At 45.9% G+C, this 21,877-nt stretch overlaps 1 protein-coding gene across 4 annotated transcripts in view; it reads right to left on the bottom strand.

Annotated features, from left to right (window-relative positions):
• CHFR (checkpoint with forkhead and ring finger domains) overlaps positions 1–15,745 on the bottom strand; it is a 61,018-nt gene extending 45,273 nt beyond the window's left edge. Inside the window, exons 1-3 of one of the 4 annotated variants that reach the window (XM_040416298.1) lie at positions 15,642–15,745; positions 10,214–10,346; positions 4,469–4,568 (exon numbers count right to left, since the gene is read on the bottom strand). In XM_040416298.1, the coding sequence (XP_040272232.1) occupies positions 4,469–4,568; positions 10,214–10,334 (221 nt within the window). In that variant the 5' untranslated portion in view covers positions 10,335–10,346; positions 15,642–15,745. The other 3 variants (XM_040416299.1, XM_040416302.1, XM_040416301.1) reach the window with 3 other exon arrangements.
• Between the last annotated feature and the right edge of the window lie 6,132 nt (positions 15,746–21,877).

The raw sequence follows: 21,877 nt of genomic DNA, 5'->3' as shown, positions 1-21,877 counted from the left end.
TGAAGATAAGCCTCTCATTCATTCATATACAGGAGGCGGGAGCTGGCTGCAGAATCACATAGCCGGCTCCCGGCCTCTATGAACGGCAGCTGCGGTCCGCGGTAGTTAACTCCTCAGGTGCCGCGGATCGCAGCCACCGCTCATAGAGGTCGGGAGCCGGCTATGTGATTCTGCAGCCAGCTCCCGCCTCCTGTATATGAATGAATGAAAGACTCCTCTTCATTGGTGGCGCAGTGCGCCCCCCCCCCGAGCCCCCCAGTATTAATCATTGGTGGCGCAGTGCGCCCCCCACCCCAATGCCGGCCAATAGTAAAAACATTGGTGGCGCAGTGCGCCCCTCCCCCCCCACCCAGTATTACTCATTGGTGGCAGTGGCCACAGGATCCCCTCTCCCCTGCTCCTCCGATCGGAGCCCCAGCAGTGTAAGCCTGGGGCTCCGATCGGTTACCATGGCAGCCAGGACGCTATTGAAGCCCTGGCTGCCATGATCAGCTCCATGCTGCTGTGTGCACAAAGCACAGAGCAGCAGGGACAGTGTGAGCTCCTATTCACCCTGATAGAGATCTATCAGGGGGAATAGGACAAGGGTTCTAGTCCCTAAGGGGGCTAAAAGTTAGTAAAAAAAAAAAAAATACAAAAATATTAAGTATAAATGAAAAAGATTTATAAAAAAAAAAAATACACATTAACAATAAACCAAAATACACATTAACAATAAACATATTAATTTTCAGCAGATTTGTGTATGAATTTTTTTTTTTTCTCAAAAATGAAAATTCCCAGAATATCGGTATAAATTATCGGCTATCGGCCTGAAAGTTCACAAATTATCGGTATCGGTATCGGCCCTAAAAAATCAATATCGGTCGATCCCTATTGCAAAGGGTAAAATACGCAGCATAAACAGACAGGTTGTGGAATTAAAATCAGCAACTGACTTCAAAAAAAGTACCAAATTAATTAAGGGGCCCTGGGTCTGGGTTTAGAGCTGAACCTGGACATATTCCCTTCTTCACCCAGGCAGCCCCTCTGAGATTGGGGGGGTGTACCTGAAGAGTCTAAAAATGACAGCACTGATTGGATAGAGTCAGACTGTGCAGGTACACCCCCCCCCCCCCCCCAAACTGGTTACCACCCTTCTGTACCCTTACTGCAGACTGCTAGCAATTCATTCATAACTTCTAGTAGAAATAATAAAGGAACGGCACAACATAGAGCCATAAGAATAGATGTTCCAGAATTGCTATTACATGGGAAATGCATGAGGCTATTAAAACAGGCATGTCAGGAGCGATGACAGGTCCTCTTTAAATGAATGGGATCAAAATATTTCACAGAGGGCACCTGTAGTATACAGAGCAAGCTCAGCTCATGAGCCTACTCCATATAGCCATTACATTTATTATTATTTTATGCACTTATATAGCGCTACTATATTTTGCAGCGCTTTACAGACATTATCATCCAACTGTCCCCCAATGGGGCTCACAATCTAAGGGCATCAAAATGACATACAGTTAAGATAAATGGGTTAATAAATTTGTCTCATTTTACTCCAACAGACCTTTTACTAAGATTGGACTATGAAATGTCAGTCTAAGGGCTCATGCACACGACAGTATGGCTTTTTCAGTGTTTTGCGGTCCGTTTTTTACGGATCCGTTGTTCCGTTTTTTGTTTCCGTTGTGTTTCCGTTTCGTTTTTCCGTATGCCATGTACAGTAATTACATAGAAAAAATTGGGCTGGGCATAACATTTTTAATAAAACGGAACGGATACGGAAGACATACGGATGCATTTCCATATGTGCTCCGTTTTTTTTGCGGACCCATTGACTTGAATGGAGCCAAGCACCGTGATTTGCGGACAAGAATAGGACATGTTCTATCTTTTCACGGTACGGAAATACTGAAACGGAATGCACACGGAGACACTTCAGTATTTTTTGCTGAACCATTGAAATGAATGTATAATATTTACAAATGCCTATCTTGGCAGAGAAACCTATCTTGACCCAGGTGTTAAAACTTCACTTTTAATGAAATAATTTAAAAGTATAGTGTATGTATGCAAAATGCACTCTTTAATTGAAATGGAAGCAACCAAAGAATGAAAAATTAAAAATACAAATCACCTCAACTCTAATAACAGTGGTACCTGCACTAAGTGAGGGGAAGGGAGAATTGCTCTGTCTCTCACTACATGTCCCTATAAGCAAGGTGCCGCTATCAATGGCAAAGCTACACACTGCCTTAACGGTTGCATAAAGCGTTTAAATCACAGACTGGAGTGATTGTGTAACTGAAATCGCACAGAGATGCAGTGTTCAGCAGCTAACCTTAGCCTACTGATTATTTGACCTGCACCAGACAGCGACAGCTGAATGACCATGGAGCTGTAGCTGCCAGTGAGGAGGTGCAATGCAATTAAAATCTATTACTGCCCCCCGACATGTTTCGCCAGAGTACTGGCTTCTTCAGGGGCAAATGGGCAGCGATGGATGGCCCCAAAAAACTGCAGGTTTAAATGCTGTGGTTACCTTGATTGGCATCTGTACATGCCGAATCAGCCCACTGCACACGGCACGAGCGTCCAATCAGAGCCGTGGAACATCTCCTACATTCATCCCATTGGAGCATCACAAAAAACAAGGTATCTTTTTTGGATGGGGATGCTTTTCTGTGGTCACCTACCACCCCCTCTAGTCTAGTCTGGGTGCATCATCCAGTTATTCATTTGTTTTCATTCCTTCATCTCTTCCCTCACGTCCAAGTCTGTGCGCACATACAAGGAGCGCAGCGCATGCGCAGTTCACAGGTGACGACTGCAAAGGGCGACAAACATACGCGCGTCATTACCGTTGTAGCGCACATAATCTAAGTGTTCGCGCATCCTCCCCTCACGCAGAGCGTCACCTCTGACGTATTGGATGGGCGTTTTTTGTGATGCTCCAATGGGATGAATGTAGGAGATGTTCCACGGCTCTGATTGGACGCTCGTGCCGTGTGCAGTGGGCTGATTCGGCATGTACAGATGCCAATCAAGGTAACCACAGCATTTAAACCTGCAGTTTTTTGGGGCCATCCGTCGCTGCCCATTTGCCCCTGAAGAAGCCAGTACTCTGGCGAAACATGTCGGGGGGCAGTAATAGATTTTAATTGCATTGCACCTCATCACTGGCAGCTACAGCTCCATGGTCATTCAGCTGTCGCTGTCTGGTGCAGGTCAAATAATCAGTAGGCTAAGGTTAGCTGCTGAACACTGCATCTCTGTGCGATTTCAGTTACACAATCACTCCAGTCTGTGATTTAAACGCTTTATGCAACCGTTAAGGCAGTGTGTAGCTTTGCCATTGATAGTGGCACCTTGCTTATAGGGGCATGTAGTGAGAGACAGAGCAATTCTCCCTTCCCCTCACTTAGTGCAGGTACCACTGTTATTAGAGTTGAGGTGATTTGTATTTTTAATTTTTCATTCTTTGGTTGCTTCCATTTCAATTAAAGAGTGCATTTTGCATACATACACTATACTTTTAAATTATTTCATTAAAAGTGAAGTTTTAACACCTGGGTCAAGATAGGTTTCTCTGCCAAGATAGGCATTTGTAAATATTATACAGTAAATTAACCTTACCCAGGTTGGTCCCAATATAGATATACCATTGAAATGAATGGTTCAGTATATGTGACTGACAGCCACCTACTTACAAGGTGAAAGATATCATTCAAAGATTGCCCACTTAGGCAAGTGAGTTCAGGTTGAACAGAAATTTTAATATATAAATTACAAGTTTTGGTGAATCTCTTTTGCAAAACGATGTATCTGCTCAGCTTTTCCTGCTCTATAACATGCTGCCTGAAGATCGCACTGCATTTTGTGGTGACAGGTTCCCTTTACGATTACACCTGTACAGCTACAACCTTTCCCCACATGACTAGCTGATCTCATACAGCATCCAGATGCAGAGACTACTAATAGTGAGGGGACACAGCTGATCATTTTCCTAGTAGTAGTAGTACACAGCACTCAGTTGACAATTTGGGTGCATGGGAAGGCTGTCCAACCTTTTAACTATATTCTTTGATTGTTTGAAACTACTAAACTTTGACAGACAACATCCATTTATAACTAATAAGGCTACATTCAAACAATAATGAAAACGTCACACGGACGTTTTTAGAAACTAAGTCTATGGGGCTACTGAAATGGCTGTTTTTTGTTTTTTTAACGCCCTGTGAATAGCAGCTGTCAAAAAATAGGGTATGTACCATTTTTGGCAGTTTTTTACGGCAAGACTGACCACATTGAAATCAATGGGTCCATTTTTTTACCAGATGTGTAGACAGGAGTTTTTAACTGCCATAACAAACGGGCAGAAAATGGATGGTACGTTTTTAATGGTCATTTGTAAATGTAGCCTAAGTATCTATGGTACAAAGCAGACACTAGTTAGACTGTTCTAAGTTACCTGGTATCTTCTAAGGAGACAACCCCAGAAGCCTCATCCACTGTTATTTTGCAGTGTTCTCCAGACACCAGTTTGTTACCAGGAAATGAAAGGTCACAACCTGTGAAGACAAAATAGTCAAAATGTTTAAAACATGGCCGAGTCCCACATATAGATTATACTTACCCCGCTCCCCACGTTGCTCCTGATCTGCACGGCCGCCGCTGCATCTCCCTGTGGCACGGATCAAAACATCCGGCGACAGGGGTGGGTGGGGGGTCTGATGGCCTAGGGAGATGCAGCGGCGGCCGTGCGGGGACCAGGAACAATGTCAGACCCTCACCGATCACATACTGATGACCTATCCAGAGGATCGGTCATCAGTGTTAAAAAAAATATATATTTAAGTAAGACAAAAATCCCTATAAACTGGCTTCAGACAACTTTGATCTTTACTGTAGAAAGAACTATGGAACGGCTAGCTTCACCTGATTAGTTCAACCATCGGATATTAATTGGTCACTTTTTAAAAAAAAATTAACAAGAGATCAATGACTGTACACAATCTGTTGAAAACTTAGTCCACTGTAATGGAATTTTCAAAAATTTCGGCTCACATTCATAATACAAATTGCAAGGTGCTGATGCATTGCTATAGCAGCTGGGGCCCAATAAGGGTCCCCAGGCCTGCCATGACTGTATACTTATTAGACTGTGCCACACAGGCATGGCTTAATAGCCCGTTACTGTGATCAGCTGTAATGCATTGGTTTACAATGTATACCAATGCATTATAAAAGTGATGTCTCCTAGTGAGACTAAAAATAATAAAAGTTTAATAAACATTATTTTCATAAAAAGTGTTTAAAAAAAAACAACACATGCACACATATATGGTATAGCCGTGTTCACTGCAACATGTTATTTAACCTCTTCAAGCGACAGCCAGTTTGGACTAAATGCCGGAGCCCCATTTTTTCAAATCGGACATGTGTCAGTTTATCTGGTAATAACTTTGGAAGGCATTTACTTATCCAAGCCATTCTGAGATTGCTTTCTTGTGACACATTATACTTCATGTTAGTGGTAAACTTGAGTTCATGTGTTTTACCTTTATGCATAAAAAAAAAATCTAAACTTTGCAAAAAATTAGGAAAAATTATCTATTTTCAAAAATAGAATTTCTCTTCTTTTAAGACGGATAGTGATACTTCATAAAATAGGTATTACTTTACATTTCCCATATGTCTAGTTTATGTTGGCATCATTTTGTAAATGTCCTTTTATTTTTTTAGGAAGTTTATAAGCAAATTTTAAGATTTTTAAGAAAATTTCCAAACCCACTTTTTTGAGGACCAGTTTAGTTATGGAGTCACTTTGTGAGACTTACATAGTATAAACCGCCCATAAATTATGACATTTTAGAAAACTACAGCCCTCAAGTTAGGTTTTCCACAAGAATTAAAGCAAATTGGAGGGTTTTCATGTGCCATGTCACATTTGAAGAGACCCTGAGGTACCCCTAGAAAGAAAACCCCAAAAAGTGACCCCATTTTGGAAACTACACTCCTCAAGCAATAAATCTAGAGGTGAAGTGAATGCTTTGACCCAACAAGCGTTTCATAGAATTTAGAAACACATGGCTGTAAAAATGAAAAATTTACTTTTATTTACTTTTACTTTTATTTCCAATATAAAGTTGCTTTAACCCCAATTTTCCATTTACACAAGGGGTAACAGGAGAAAATGCACTCCACAATTTGTCATGCATTTTTTCCTGAATACAGCAACACCATATATGTGGTCGTAAACCGCTGTTTGGGGGCACGGCAGCATTCAGAATTGAAGGAACAGCATCAGAATTTTCTAACATGTAATTTGCTGAAATTAGTTTAGGGCCCATAACATTTTTATTTTTTCACCAATGTTGCTGTATGTGGGCTTGTTTATTGCGGGACGGGGTTTTTATTGGTATCCTTTTTGTTTACATATGTCTTTTTGATCACTTTTTATACCATTTTTTGTGGAGGTGAAGTGGGAAAAAAGGGCAAATCTGTCATTGTTTTTTATTTTTATTTTTTTATGGGGCTTCTCTTGTGGTAAATATTATATGATTTTTTTATTCTGTGGGTTCATATGGTTGTGGCGATACCAAATTTATATAGTTTTTTTATGTTTTTTCAGCAATATAGATGTATGGGGGCTTGTTTTTTGCAGGACGGGCTGTAGTTTTTATTGGTATCATTTTTGGGTACATATGTCTTTTTTAATCAAATCTCTTTTTATTATACGGCGGTGAGGTGACAAAAACAGCAATTCCATCATTGCTTTTTACATCCATTTTTTACGGCGTTCACCACGTGGGATTAGTAACATTATACTTTTATAGATCAGGTTGTTACGGACGCGGCAATACCAATCGTGTAGTTTTTTTGTACTTTTTAATGACTTATAAATAAACGGATATGAGAAAAGACAATTTTTATTTCCATTTTATTTCTTTTTTTACACTTTTTATTTATCAAGACCCATTTGGATCTTGAAAATCCAGTGGGCCTGATGCATATACAGTGAATTGCAATAGTCATCTATTGCAATGCACTGTATAGTCAGTGCTACATTTACACAAAGGTTGATCATACCCTCAGGGTCTGATCTGCCTTAGGTACATGGCAGCCCAGACACTTTTGTAAGGCGTCCGGTTACCATGGCAATCATAAGGCTGATGCCATCGCTGCAGCGTCGGCCCAATAGAAGATAGAGGGAGCTCTCAACCCTATGGATGCCGCAAGCAGCTACTGACCGTGGCATCTATGGAGTTAAACGGCCGAGATCGGTGCCAGCACAGATTTCGGCCGTTGCAGCAGAGTGTTAGCTGTAAGTTACAGCTGACATCTGCTGATGGCAGCGGCTCAGGAACGGAGCTGCTGCCATCACAATCACTGCAGGGGGCATCATGGGGGGCAATGGCACAATATTGGGGCATGATTAGGGCCACGGCGGGGGTCATTAGATTACCTGGGGCACTGCCAGCACACAGGGGGCCAGCATGGAGATCACAGCCTGAAACCGTCACTGAAGAGCTCCAATTGATTAGTCTACAGAGACTAACCAATCGGAACGCTTGCCGGCAAGGGACCACTCTGATTAGTCCCTTGCCGGCTTCCCTGGTGTCTCTGCTCTCGGGGAGAGCAGAGACTCCGGGGCTGTGACACTTTACAGTGTCATAGCCCCGATAAGCAGTTTGGATGTCACTGAACATCCAAATGCAGTAAGTCATTTGCAATTTGGACGTACAGTAACATCCAAATGCGTTAAAGGGTTAAAGTGCCCCATGAACATAAACAACAACATAGAAAATAATGCAAAAACGTAAGAATGGAACAGTTTTTTTCCTATTCTCCCTCAAAAAATAATTAATCAATAAGTTAACAACGAAAACTACATCTTACCCTGCAAAAAATACAAGCTACATATGACTATATTGGCAAAAAATTAAAGTTATGGCCAGAAAGAAAAACAAGAAAAATAATAAATCGAGAATAAAATCATTAAGCGTCCTTAAAGGGTTTGTCAGGGCTACAGATACCGATAACCTATCCTCAGAATAGGCCATCAGTATCAGATCGGCGTGGTCCGAGTCCCCCTCCGACCAGCTGTTTGAAGGGGCTTTGGTGCTTGTGTGAGTGCCGTGTCCTCTTCAGTGTTTACCTGTATGCCGTCTCCATTGTAGCAATTTAATTACAGCGTTTCATCACATTCAAGTGAACGAGAGGAAACTGTAAGTACACTGCACCACCGCTACAAGGGAGACTGGAGACGACAGCCGAACAGAGGACATATGGCACCATGCCAGTGTAAGAGGGGATAACTTCACACAACTCCTTCAATAAGACCCTGGGTAGGGTGAATGCACAGCAGCCAGTTATAGCCAAATGATAAAGTACAAAGTCACATACACCATAATGGACTGTCGATAATCTAGTATAAATCCAATATAGTACATTGGTAGTTTAATCACTTATACTTGGCTGCTGTGCTATGTATGCATTTAACCAACCCAGGGCCTTATTAATCCCAGGCCCCCAGCCACAGACGGTCTTATTTCATATTTCTTCTTGGCTCAAAATACTGTTCAAAAATGCTAAGATGAATATGTTTACTGTGCTGGAAAAAATGTAGTGCAACCTCTATGCAGTGATCTCCTCCACAGTATGGATAGGAGTGATTGCAAATGTCATAGCTCGTCCCCATACAGAATCATTGTTCAGAGTTTATTCACACATCCGTATGTGTTTTGCGGATCCGCAAAACACGGACACCGGCAATGTGCGTTCCACATTTTGCGGACCGCACATCACCGACACCTCATAGAAAATGCCTTTTCTTGTACGCAATTGCGGACAGGAATAGGACATGTTCTATTTTTTGGCGGAACGAAAATGCGGATGCGGACAGCACATTCCGGCCCCATTGAAAATGAATGGATCCGCACCTGTTCTGCAAAATTGCGGAACTGACACGGACCCATTTTGCAGATGTGTGAATGGACCCTTAAGACAGCCCGATCTGCTGCCAGCAAATGATCATTTAGGTGACCACATGAAAGATCCAATTGCCCAATGAACTGGCGTTATGCTCTTTCATTGGGTAATCGGCGGCATCTTTACACTGCCAGATAATTGCTAACGAGTGTTCCTATGAATGCTTTTTAGCAATGATCTGTCCCATGTTCAGGGAGTGTAAAGGGGCCTTAACCTTACACAGCATGTGGATGGGATCTCTTAATCCACTTTGCTGCTACAGTACAAAGTTGTGGAATTTCCTCCGCAGATTTGCAAGCAGCAAACCCATAGTGTTTACGCCACATGGGGACGTACCCTAAATGATTGCAGTAATAGCATGATAATGGAAGTCCTAAGTGAACTGGGGCACATGCTCCTTTCAGTCTGTCTATCCATACAGTTTCAACAAGTGCAGCATGCTGTGTTTCTAAAGGGTCTCAAGATGCCTATTAAGGGTCCATTCACACGTCCGTAGTGTATTGCGGATCCGCAATACACCCGGCCGGCACCCCGCATAGAACTGCCTATTCTTGTCCGCAATTGCGGACAAGAATAGGACGTTCTATTTTTTCCGGACCCGTGGACCGGAAGATCGGGGGCGCACTCCGGAAACGCGGATGCGGACAGCACACTGTGTGCTGTCTGCATCCATTCCTGCCCCATAGAGAATAAATGGATTGCACCCGTTCCGCAATTTGCGGAACAGATGCGGACCCATACTATGGACGTGTGAATGGACCCTAATGGAGTACTCTGGAGTACTGTACGTTAATAGATGGATGAAACATAAACCAATCCTTACCCATGAGTTTATCACTATAAAAAAAAAACAGAAAGGTAGAATATAAGCTAGCGGACTCCATTATTGCTTTGCATTGTCTAACTAATAGCCATATGGCCCTGGTATTGAAATCCATGAAAAGTAGACTGTGGATTACAACTAGAAAACTCCACTGAGCAATAGTTAGAGGTCAGGCTGAAGTGGGGGATGACAGGTAAGGAGGACCCTTGAGGCTTGTATAGTGTAAATGAAGGGAAGGAAGCAGCCTCTTCTCAGGGGTAATAAGAGGTCAATGTGTTCAGGAAGTCAGGGGTGCCACAACTGCAATGAATAGAAAGAACGGTGCCAGCTAGCTCCTGCTGCCCTTGTATTCTTCACTTCTGTGCCAGCACAATATACAGTATCTGTGGAGAGAATTACCTTTCTTCCTTCCAATCGTCCATTCTTTTTTGTAGAGAAAAAGCTCATTGGCATCCTCCGTGTCAGCTCCTAGCAGTCGGCACAGCTTCCCCCAGGGCTTCATCTCCCCTAAGCCTTCCATCTCAATTCACATCTGAAACAATCGGGAGAAAACCACAATGAGTTGGGGGCAGGGAGAAGCAAACTTATGCATCAGAGAGACAGGAGAGGTCCCCTCCCCACCAACCAGACACAACAGTAGCAGCAGCTCAGACTAGAGTACAAGCTATAATGGTAGGAGCGAACACCCAAGGCACTGGAGATGGGCGGAACGGCATTAACCCTTTCATCATCTAGCCAGGCCCAATGTAACAAACAAAAAAATTAAAATAAATAATAATAATCGCAACTTAAATGATCCCTTGAATGAGAAGCAGCATAAGAAAAACATGGCTGAAGTTTATATTCCAAGATGGTTATCTGGCGGTAGAGAAGGTAAAGCAGTAGGAAACTAGGTCTGGTTCTCCATGTAATCAGCAAATGCACTCACACAATCCCAGCCAGACAAAAGAGGCAGTGGTGGGAATGAAATATGGAAAAGCTATATAGTAAGCCATCAGACGGGAGATCCTGGTAACATTGCAGAGCAGATCCAGCAAGCTGTTATTGCCTGTTGTATTATTCTGGGAGGTAGGACTGCTGGAGCCGGGAGTGGGGGTTGGAGGCAGCTGTCTGTGAATGCCGCCATGTGATTGGGTGGTGAGGTGCCATGGAATTTCAGTCTACAGAGGGAGGTGCCAGGTTTGTTGTGAAGACTTCATTATGTGTGGAGGAACGCAAAAAAGATAGTTTACTTATTGGCCGAAAATGAGAGCTGAAACAAAACTGGCAGCAGATAAGAGACAATGCAGGAGTGGTTATTATACTCAGCACTGACCAGGAGAGGGACAGGGTGGCACAGAGGGCGTAGGGAGAGGCACTGTACAACCACGCAGAGACAAAGCCTATACCATGCAGTACTCTATCCCTTTCACAGGCTGTTACAGCCAGAAACATCAAGTAGGGCAGGTGGAAATTTCCACAGATCGTTATCACTCATTTAAGAAGTCCGGAACGTCATCGGAAGGGAAAACCAGGCGGCTCACATGCGGGTAAACCTGCAGAAAAACGGCACAAATTTACGTGCATTCCCACACTAAAAACCGCATGTGTTACTTGGTGCGGATTTGGTACGGTTATGTTGTAGATCTCATCCTTCCATTTCCACGTACACACACAAGTTTAATTTCGGCGCGGAAAGAAAAACGCAAAGTGTACAAGAGATTAGTCTCATCCACTGTGCTGGTACTGTATTACGCTGTGGTTTTTCTGCACGAGAACATTGCGTAATCCGCAACATGTGCAGGCACCCTTAGGATGCCTGCACACGGGTAAACATGCAAGATATGCACAAACTTTTGCGCGGATTCATGTGCGTTTCCGCACCTAAACCACATGTGTTACTAACCCTTCCATTAAAAAGGGTGAAATCAGCAGCTAAATCTGCACAGCAGGTCAATTTCCGCATGGAATGAAAAAGCAAAGGGTACAGAAGACTTGCCTAATCTCATACACCCTTCTGGTACCGTTTGAGGGCTCATGCACGCGGCCGTTCCTCAGCCGTGCCCGTATTGCGGCCCGCAAACAGCAGGTCTGCAATGGCCATTTGTGCACTTGAATGGGTCCGCAATCCAGAAGGTGTTTCCGTGGGGTTTCTCTCTGTGCCTCTGCTCCACAAAAAAATAGAACATTTTCTATTTTTTTGTGTGGTGTGGACGAATCACGGACCCATTTAAGCTGAATGGGTCTGGATCCGTCTGCGGCAGCCGTACAGATGATGCCCGTGCATTGGGGATCACAAATTGCTGCCCCCAATGAACAGAACGCCCGGCAGACGTTTGTGTGCTTGAGCTGTTACGTTGTGGTTTTTCTGCACAAGAAGACGTGCGTAATCGCAACATGTGCAGGGAGCCTTAGGGTGCCTGGGCATGCGAAACGCATGCAGATTACCACTGATTACCGGGATTGCCATCTAAAACAACGACAAGCAAAAGGGACAGAAAATGGAAAATGGGATGTAAATTCCTATGTTCTTGGATCGCCCTATTGAAGGATCTGCAACTGCTGGCACTCCAGCTGTTCTAAAACTACAACTCCCAGAATACTCCATTCACTTCTATGAGAGTTAGGGCTCACGCAAACTAACGTATTTTCTTTCCGTGTCTGTTCCGTTTTTGTTTTTGTGCGGACCGTATGCGGAACCATTCATTTCAACGGGTCCGCAAAAACAAAACAAAATCTAAGCTACTCTGTGTGCATTCAGTTTCCGTATGTCTGTTCTGCAAAATGATAGAACATGTCCTATTATTTTCCACATAACAGACAAGGATAGTACTGTTCTATTAGAGGCCGGCTGTTCTGTTCCGCAAAATATGCAATGCACACGGACGTCATCCGTTTTTTTGCGGACCACAAAATACATACGGTCATGTGCATGAGGCCTTACAAGAACAGATGATCATGTTTTCAAGCTGAGAGTTGTAGTTTCACAGGAGCTGCAGTGCCAAAGTTTGCTGACCCCTGAGTACAGGCCAGGTAGAAGTAGAGGAGAAGGATTGTTACTCACTTCTGGGTCAGTGACAAGAATAATAAGTACTGAAAGCAAACAAAGCATTCTACAAGGCCTACCTGGCATCGACCCTTCCTGTGCCCCACCTCGCAGTGATCCTACTCGTGTCCCACCTGAGGGAAGCCCTTCACATGCCACACCTAGCAGTGACCATTCCTGTTTGACAACTGGCAGCGACCCTACCTGTGTCCCACATGAGGGCAGCCCTTCCAGTGACCCTCCTGGCAGCGAATATTCTGTGTTCCACCTAAAGGTAGTGACTATACTACTTCCAACTTGAGGGCAGCCCTTCCATGACCCACCTGGCAGCAACCATTCAGAGTCCCACCTAAGGACAGCCCTTCCGGTGCCCCACCTGGCAGCAACCATTCAGTGTCCCACCTAAGGACAGCCCTTCCATGACCCACCTGGCAGCAACCATTCAGAGTCCCACCTAAGGACAGCCCTTCCGGTGCCCCACCTGGCAGCAACCATTCAGTGTCCCACCTAAGGACAGCCCTTCCATGACCCACCTGGCAGCAACCATTCAGAGTCCCACCTAAGGACAGCCCTTCCAGTGCCCCACCTGGCAGCAACCATTCAGTGTCCCACCTAAGGACAGCCCTTCCATGACCCACCTGGCAGCAACCATTCAGAGTCCCACCTAAGGACAGCCCTTCCGGTGCCCCACCTGGCAGCAACCAGTGTCCCACCTAAGGACAGCCCTTCCGGTGCCCCACCTGGCAGCAACCATTCAGTGTCCAACCTAAGGACAGCCCTTCCGGTGCCCCACCTGGTAGCAACCATTCAGTATAGCACCTAAGGACAGCCCTTCCAGTGCCCCACCTGGCAGCAACCAGTGTCCCACCTAGAAACAGCCCTTCCGGTGCCCCACCTGGTAGCAACCATTCAGTGTCCCACCTAAGGACAGCCCTTCCGGTGCCCCACCTGGCAGCAACTATTCAGTGTCCCACCTAGAAACAGCCCTTCCGGTGCCCCACTTGGCAGCAACCATTCAGTGTCCCACCTAAGGACAGCCCTTCCGGTGCCCCACCTGGCAGCAACCATTCAGTGTCCCACCTAAGGACAGCCCTTCCAGTGCCCCACCTGGCAGCAACCAGTGTCCCACCTAGAAACAGCCCTTCCAGTGCCCCACCTGGCAGCAACCAGTGTCGGACCTAGAAACAGCCCTTCCGGTGCCCCACCTGGCTGCAACCATTCAGTGTCCCACCTAAGGACAGCCCTTGCAGTGCCCCACCTGGCAGCAACCATTCAGTGTCCCACGTAGAAACAGCCCTTTCGGTGCCCCACCTGGCAGCAACCATTCAGTGTCCAACCTAAGGACAGCCCTTCCGGTGCCACAGCTGGTAGCAACCATTCAGTGTCCCACCTAAGGACAGCCCTTCCGGTGCCCCACCTGGCAGCAACCATTCAGTGTCCCACCTAGAAACAGCCCTTCCGGTGCCCCACCTGGCAGCAACCATTCAGTGTCCCACCTAAGGACAGCCCTTCCAGTGCCCCACCTGGCAGCAACCAGTGTCCCACCTAGAAACAGCCCTTCCGGTGCCCCACCTGGCTGCAACCATTCAGTGTCCCACCTAAGGACAGCCCTTGCAGTGCCCCACCTGGCAGCAACCATTCAGTGTCCCACCTAGAAACAGCCCTTTCGGTGCCCCACCTGGCAGCAACCATTCAGTGTCCCACCTAAGGACAGCCCTTCCAGTGCCCCACCTGGCAGCAACCAGTGTCCCACCTAGAAACAGCCCTTCCAGTGCCCCACCTGGCACAACCATTCAGTGTCCCACCTAGAAACAGCCCTTCCGGTGCCCCACCTGGTAGCAACCATTCAGTGTCCCACCTAAGGACAGCCCTTCCGGTGCCCCACCTGGCAGCAACTATTCAGTGTCCCACCTAGAAACAGCCCTTCCGGTGCCCCACTTGGCAGCAACCATTCAGTGTCCCACCTAAGGACAGCCCTTCCGGTGCCCCACCTGGCAGCAACCATTCAGTGTCCCACCTAAGGACAGCCCTTCCAGTGCCCCACCTGGCAGCAACCAGTGTCCCACCTAGAAACAGCCCTTCCGGTGCCCCACCTGGCAGCAACCAGTGTCGGACCTAGAAACAGCCCTTCCGGTGCCCCACCTGGCTGCAACCATTCAGTGTCCCACCTAAGGACAGCCCTTGCAGTGCCCCACCTGGCAGCAACCATTCAGTGTCCCACCTAGAAACAGCCCTTTCGGTGCCCCACCTGGCAGCAAACATTCAGTGTCCCACCTAAGGACAGCCCTTCCAGTGCCCCACCTGGCAGCAACCAGTGTCCCACCTAGAAACAGCCCTTCCAGTGCCCCACCTGGCAGCAACCATTCAGTGTCCCACCTAGAAACAGCCCTTCCAGTGCCCCACCTGGCAGCCACAATTCATTGTCCCACCTGAGAGCAGCTCTTCCAGTGTGACCATTTTAAGACCCATATGGCAGCGTCCCTTTCAAGTGTCCCCTGGCAGTGACTCTTCCTACTTCCCGTCTGTGGGCAGCCCTTCCCAGCTGGCAGTGACACATTTGTAATATGCGCACTACATGGCAGGGTTACATGCCGTGAATGCAGGGCATACCTGAGGATGAGGCTGGGATGGCTGAGGGGTATGGTAACAGGGTGTGGGTGGCTACTCTTCCGGGCCTGCCAAGGCTTTCCCTCCTTCCGCTGGCATTAGTGACTTTCAAGCAGCATGTCAGCCATACCCTGCCGGTGCCCCCAGCTGGCCGACCCCGTCACCCCGCACACACCCAGGCCCCGGGAGGATTACCGGCTTTCCTGTCTCCGTCGTCTCATCCGCAGCCGCCTCCCTGTCACAACACAAACCAAGCAGCGTCAGCTGATCAGAGGGTGGAGCTTACAGGGAACGTGGCGTCTCCTATGGAAACCACCCCCTTCCCCAACTACAGAATGGGTGCGCCCACGTGACACCCACAACAGCCATTTTTAATTTGGGCAAATGTCTGAGTCATGAACGGCTTCGGTAAAGAATACAGAGGACCAGAGTAAAGCAGCGCCCAAGACAGGGCAAGGGGGTCTGCTGTCCAATAACAGCGGCACTAAAACGAAAGCTGACATCTGGTTGGTTATAAGGAGTGACACTTTCACTTTCCTCAGTCATTGGCTTTATTGTACACTCGGAGCACTAGCGTCATCCAGGGTACAGGGCTCGCCACTGCCCTGCCATGTTCTCTCACCTGCTCTATATGGGCAATATTATACCGCCATAGGTCTTAAAGAAGCGCTCCAGCAAACACCCTGCTTCTAGTATACCATAGGCTTTAAAGGGGTTGTCTGGCCTAGAAGCAGAGCCTCAATTGTTGTGGCTGATTCAAAAACTCACCAGTCCCTTTCCTGCACTACTGCCCACTTCATGTCCCATGACGCTGTTTGTCAGTCTATTCATTCTATTCATGTGACCAAGGCCAGTGATTGGCTGCAGTAGTCTGTTTTTTACATTGGTCACAGCTAACAGCCTGGACACCCCCTTTTAAAGAACAATGAACTTGTGTTAGTTGAGGTTCACAGGAAAGCAGCCGCACAGAGGAGACAGATCTCCGGATCTTCTATACGTTATTTCAAAACATCAGCATAGATACATCTTCAATGTCTTTGCTTAAGCGTTTTGATCTTAAAATCTCAGTCATGGCATGCTATGTGTTATGGTTCCCCCAGGGCTGCTGGGCCACCTGCTCTGACATTGGATCCAGGGGCCAATTAGGCAATTTCTTGTCCTCTGGCTCCCCCTGCTGTTCCCTTGTAGTTTTGAACACTCCTCTGGCTTTAGGATCCCTGGATTGGTATTGTGACAACGTTTTTGGCTTCTGGCGACATGGTATCTCCTGGTTTAGACTTTTTGGCGTGTTGCTTTTTTCATATGCCTCTGGCGTTTTTGTACTTCATTGTCCGACTTGCGTTTGACCCTTTACCATACGACTACATTTGTGTTTGTTTGTTATTCCCTTTTTGTGTGTCGCCCTCACACGTATTTCAGTATACGAACTGCCGTCCAGTTGTGGGGTCACTCCCCAGGGTGACCGTGCGAGTAGTTAGGGAAAGTAGGTCCGGGAAGTTTTAGGGCTGCACTTTCCCTGTTTGTGTGTGATGGTAGTCACCATAACCTGACACTATGACTAAGATCTTATAATCGAAACGCGTAAGCAAAGACATTGAAGATGTATCCATGTTGATGTATAAAGTATAGCCGATTTTATACCACTCATAGGAGTGCTTGCCGCACTTTATTTAGGAAACATTAGTGTTTAAAGGGATTCAAGTGGGCCCTCAGGAAGTTCACATGTCTCTTTTCGCAGATAATATACTTCTTTGGCCTCATGCACACGACAGTTGTTTTTTGCGTCCGCAAATTGTGTCCGCTAAAAAAAACGGATGCGGCATCCGTTTTATTTTGGAGTATCCGTTTTTCCCCACAGATCCCTTGTAATAAATGCCTATCCTTGTCCGCAAATGTGAAAAAAGTAGGACATGCACTATTTTTTTTGCTGAAGGGAAACACGGACAACGGACGCGGAACACAAACAGATGAACTATCAGCATTTTTTTGCTGACCCATTGAAATAATTGGGTCCCCAACCTATCCGCAAAAAAAACGGAACGGAGGCCGAGAAAAACAACTGTCGTGTGCATGAGGCCTTTATGTAGCCAATCCAGGCAGAAATATATGTGCTATCTTTGATACTTTACAAGAATTTGGGAAGGTCTTGGGTTTCAAATTAAATGCGTGAGCTTCTACCATTATTTTTCTGTAGTTTCTATACCAGTCCTAGGCACCCAGGGCCCAACTATAACCACTGCTCCCTCCTACATTACTTATCTGGGGGTTAAAAAAGGAAGAACCATAGAATCCCCAAACTCTCTAAATTAAACCTCTTTATTTAAAAACCTACCACTGCCTTTCATGGGCCAATGCCACCTGATTAAGATGCTCAGCTTCCAAAAACTGTTATATCCCCTTCAGACGCTACCCCTCTTGATTAAACACGTAGACATTACAGCCTTGTATTCTGCCTTTAGTACCTCTATTTGGGCAGGTACTTTCACACTTGTGTTTTTCTTTTCCGGCATAGAGTTCCGTCCTAGGGGCTCTATACCGGAAAAGAACTGATCAGTTTTATCCCCATGCATTCTGAATGGAGAGCAATCCGTTCAGGATGCATCAGGATGTCTTCAGTTCAGTCACTGTACGGCATTTTTTCGACGGAGGAAATACTGCAGCATGCTGTGGATTTTTCTCCGGCGAAGATGCCCGAAGACTTGCCGGAATGACGGATCAGGCATTAATGTCCATTGAAATGTATTAATGCCAGATCCGTTCAAAAGAGTTCCGCCGTTTGCCGCATGGACGGATCTGGATTTTCATTGTGCGCCTGCGCAATGAAATAGGAGGAGCTGTGGTCGCAGCCTGCTTCCTGTTTGTCTCTTCAGGGAGAAGGGAGGACGCCATTGTAGGTGAGTAGAACATTTTTTTAGTTTTTTTAAATTTCTTTTAGGCAACAATAATAAAATATAAGCAGCTCCTATGTACTTATACATAGGAGCTGTATAGGTGATGCTAGAAGTAGTAGTACTTAGGACTACTACCCCTAGCATCCACTATGTACTTGTTCCACCTATGTACTTTTGCATAGGGACTGCTGGTGGATCAAGCACATAGTGGATGCTAGGGGTAGTAGTCATGGGTACTACTACCCCTGGCATCCATTATGTACTTGATCCACCAGCAGTCCCTATGCAAAAGTACATAGGGACTGCAGGTGGAACAAGTACATAGTGGATGCCAGGAGTAGTAGTCCTGGGTACTACCAATCCTAATATTATTTTTTTCTAATGTAAGCCCAACCCAAAAAAAAATAAAAAATCTACCAGTCAAGCCAGTCTACCGCCTGCAAGTAAAAAAAAACAGCAGGAGCCTGCCCCCACTACAATAAAGAATGTCCAGTAAGTAATTTTTTTGTGGGTCTGTTGTATTATGAAAAGTTCAAATATAAATAAAAAATGTTTTTTCCAACAGGCACTTCATCTTCAGGTGAGGCCGGGAGCTCATGATACGGTATGTCAAGTTTGGAAGCATTCCCCATTGTAATATTGTGACAGTATTGTAAAAATGTTTTTTTGGTTTATTTCTCACAGTCATCATCTAGGGAGGAGATGCTTCCCGGCCAAGCAACAGCAGGAGAGGAGGAAGTCGGGGGTGGAGCACAGCCAGCTGTAGTTTTTTTTTTGTGTTTTATTACAGTCATCTCGTCCCGTTGACTCAGAGAGAGGTCGTCGGGCCTCAGCCAGAGGAAGTCGGAGAGCATGCGGCGGTCGTGGTCGTGTGAGTATTTTCAAACAAAGTCTTTTTATTTCTAAATGATTACAACATTATGTTAATATTTTTTATTTTTTTAGGGTTCCCGAGCCTCCGCCAGAATGGATGAGGAGGACGTCGGCGGTTTTTGGATTGACAACGACCTCCTCATCCAAATGGTGGAGAAACGACCACCATTGCGGGACCAGACCGACCGCCGCCACGTAGACCATCACTCAACCCGACTCCTCTGGCTCCAGATTTGTGAGGCTATTGTGCCTAATTGGGACGACCTCAGTGACAGTCAACTGGATGAGTGCCGTAAGTATATTGTATTTAATTTGTATACTGCTTTTACACGTCTGCTTTTTTGTCAAAATTGGTTTTCGGTCTGTTTGAAGTGGGTCACTGCTACCGATAGTTAACAACAATTTTTTTTAAATTGTTGTTGTGGCAGGTTCAAACAAATAGTAAACCTTTTTTGATTTCCCAAAAACTTTTATTTAAGACTTATTTTTTTATAAATTTTTTCTTGGTGCCAGGGACGACAGTCATGGTGCGGTGGCGTTCAATGAGAGACCACTTCAAGAAGGACTATAATGAGGAGGTTAAGTGCCCGAGTAGGTCAGGATGAACCCGCAAGCGGACCTACCGATATTCTGCCGCATTGGGGTTCCTAAGACGTACTCTACAGCTGCGAAGGTAAGATATAAAGTTTATACTAGATCTCCAATGTATGTGTGTGGCCCAGGCAGACTGTCAGTTGGCACTCTGTCCGGGACATCCACATAGTATTGGGTGGAGTAGAGATAAGAAAAGCATGCTTCAGATGCTACATCTGAAGTTGCTTAGAAAAAGAAAAAACATATTGTACATACTTCTCAGTACACTACAAGAACGTATGGCCTCTATCATTGTACAGTATGTTATTTTTTTTTTTTTGCAACTTTACATGTAGCATCCCAAGTCCCTTTGCTCGCCTCTATCCAGAGTTTCTCTAATTACTAAATTAATTTTTTTTTTCTTTGCTTTACAGCACATCAAGCAGTACTCGGGCGCCCGAAGCTCCTCGTGAAGTCCAACCGGAGGTGGTCGCACTGGAGGCAGTCCCTGAAGAGCTGCCCACCGCTGGTCCCTCTTGTCCTGCTCAAGCAGCTGGTCATGACCTCAATGTTCCCCTACATGTGCCCTTTGGCGACGCAACGATGGCTACATTAGCACCGCTTTTTGAGGCCCTCATGTGTCGCCAGAGGACCGGTAGGAGCCGTCAGGCGGACTACGAGGAGCTCACAAGGCTCAATTACGAGTCCTTAATGAGATTCACCAATAGAGTTGCCTCATTAGAGGACAATGTGCGACGTCTGCAGGAGGGGGCGGTGCTGACGTCGCAGATGGGTCCTGTGCATCACTATTGGTTATCGTGTCTCCCCTTGATGGAACGGTTTACGCCCGACCAGCTGTTTGAGGCCAGAAGACAGGTGGACAGCATCTTGTGGCAAGTGCAGCACCACCCCCCAGACCTATCCCCCCGTCCATGCACTATCCACCGTCCATGCCCTATCCCCCGTCCCAAACTACCTATCCCCCATCCCAGCCTCCCCAACCCCCATCCCATCCACCTTCCCAGTCCCAAACCACCAAGCTCTTTACTCAACACTTTTTTTTCCCTCTCCTCCTCATTACTTTCCTCCTACCACTTTCACCACTCCGTCAACTGTTGCTTGGGAATCTCCATCTCCTGCCCCATCCTCCCGATTGCACACTCCCTCTGTTGCACTTTCCCCAACACGCAGTTATATGTCCACAGTGGCACAAGAACAGGACAGAGGGGGACCGAACCGTGATATGCCCTCCACCCCCCAACCTTCTACTGCATCTAGGCCTTCGTTTAGGCAGTTGTAGTTTTTTTTTTCTTCTTTTTATTGATATATTTATTTTGTCAAAAATTGTATTTTCAAAGAAATGTTTTTTATTTATTTATTTGTTTTTGTGTTTTATTTAAAGTGTAAACAAATAATTAACATCTCCCAGCGCTGTTGGAGCGACAGATACTTGTGTCGCTCCACCAGCGCTGGGAGATAACCTAAAGTGTGTAGAACAGGCCTGACATAATCTCCCAGTGCCAGAGGAGAGACACAAGTATGTGTTGCTCCTCCAGCGTGGGGAGATTTGACTGACAAGTAGTGTGTAGAACAGACCTGACATAATCTCCCAACGCCAGTGGATCGATACAAGTATGTGTCGCTCCTCCAGCGTGGGGAGATTAGACTGACAAGTAGTGTGTAGAACAGGCCTGATATAATCTCCCAGCCCAGAGGAGCTACACAAGTATGTGTCGCTGCTCCAGTGTGGGGAGATTAGATTGACAAGTAGTGTGTAGAACAGGCCATAATCTTCCAGCGCCAGTGGAGCGACACAAGTATGTGTCGATCCTCCAGCGTGGGGACATAAATATACGAAACAAGACTCAATGTATGGTTTAAACAAAATTTAATGAACATAAAATTTAATATACAACTATTATACATCAATACACCCCACTGTAACCACCAACATAAACAGGCAACCAAACATAATCACATTAACGTTTACTCAAAAATTTATCACAAATGGTTTATACAAATCGGTCCTGCCAGTGAACCCTTCTGGCATCAGAGCAGAAATAATCTGCAAAAGAGTCTCTCATCCTTGCAACC

The sequence above is a fragment of the Bufo bufo genome, chromosome 2 (assembly GCF_905171765.1).
Source record: "Bufo bufo chromosome 2, aBufBuf1.1, whole genome shotgun sequence".
NCBI lineage: Eukaryota > Metazoa > Chordata > Amphibia > Anura > Bufonidae > Bufo > Bufo bufo.
The sequence above is the reverse complement of the archived record's forward strand: the minus strand, read 5'-3'. Positions and strand labels throughout refer to the sequence as shown.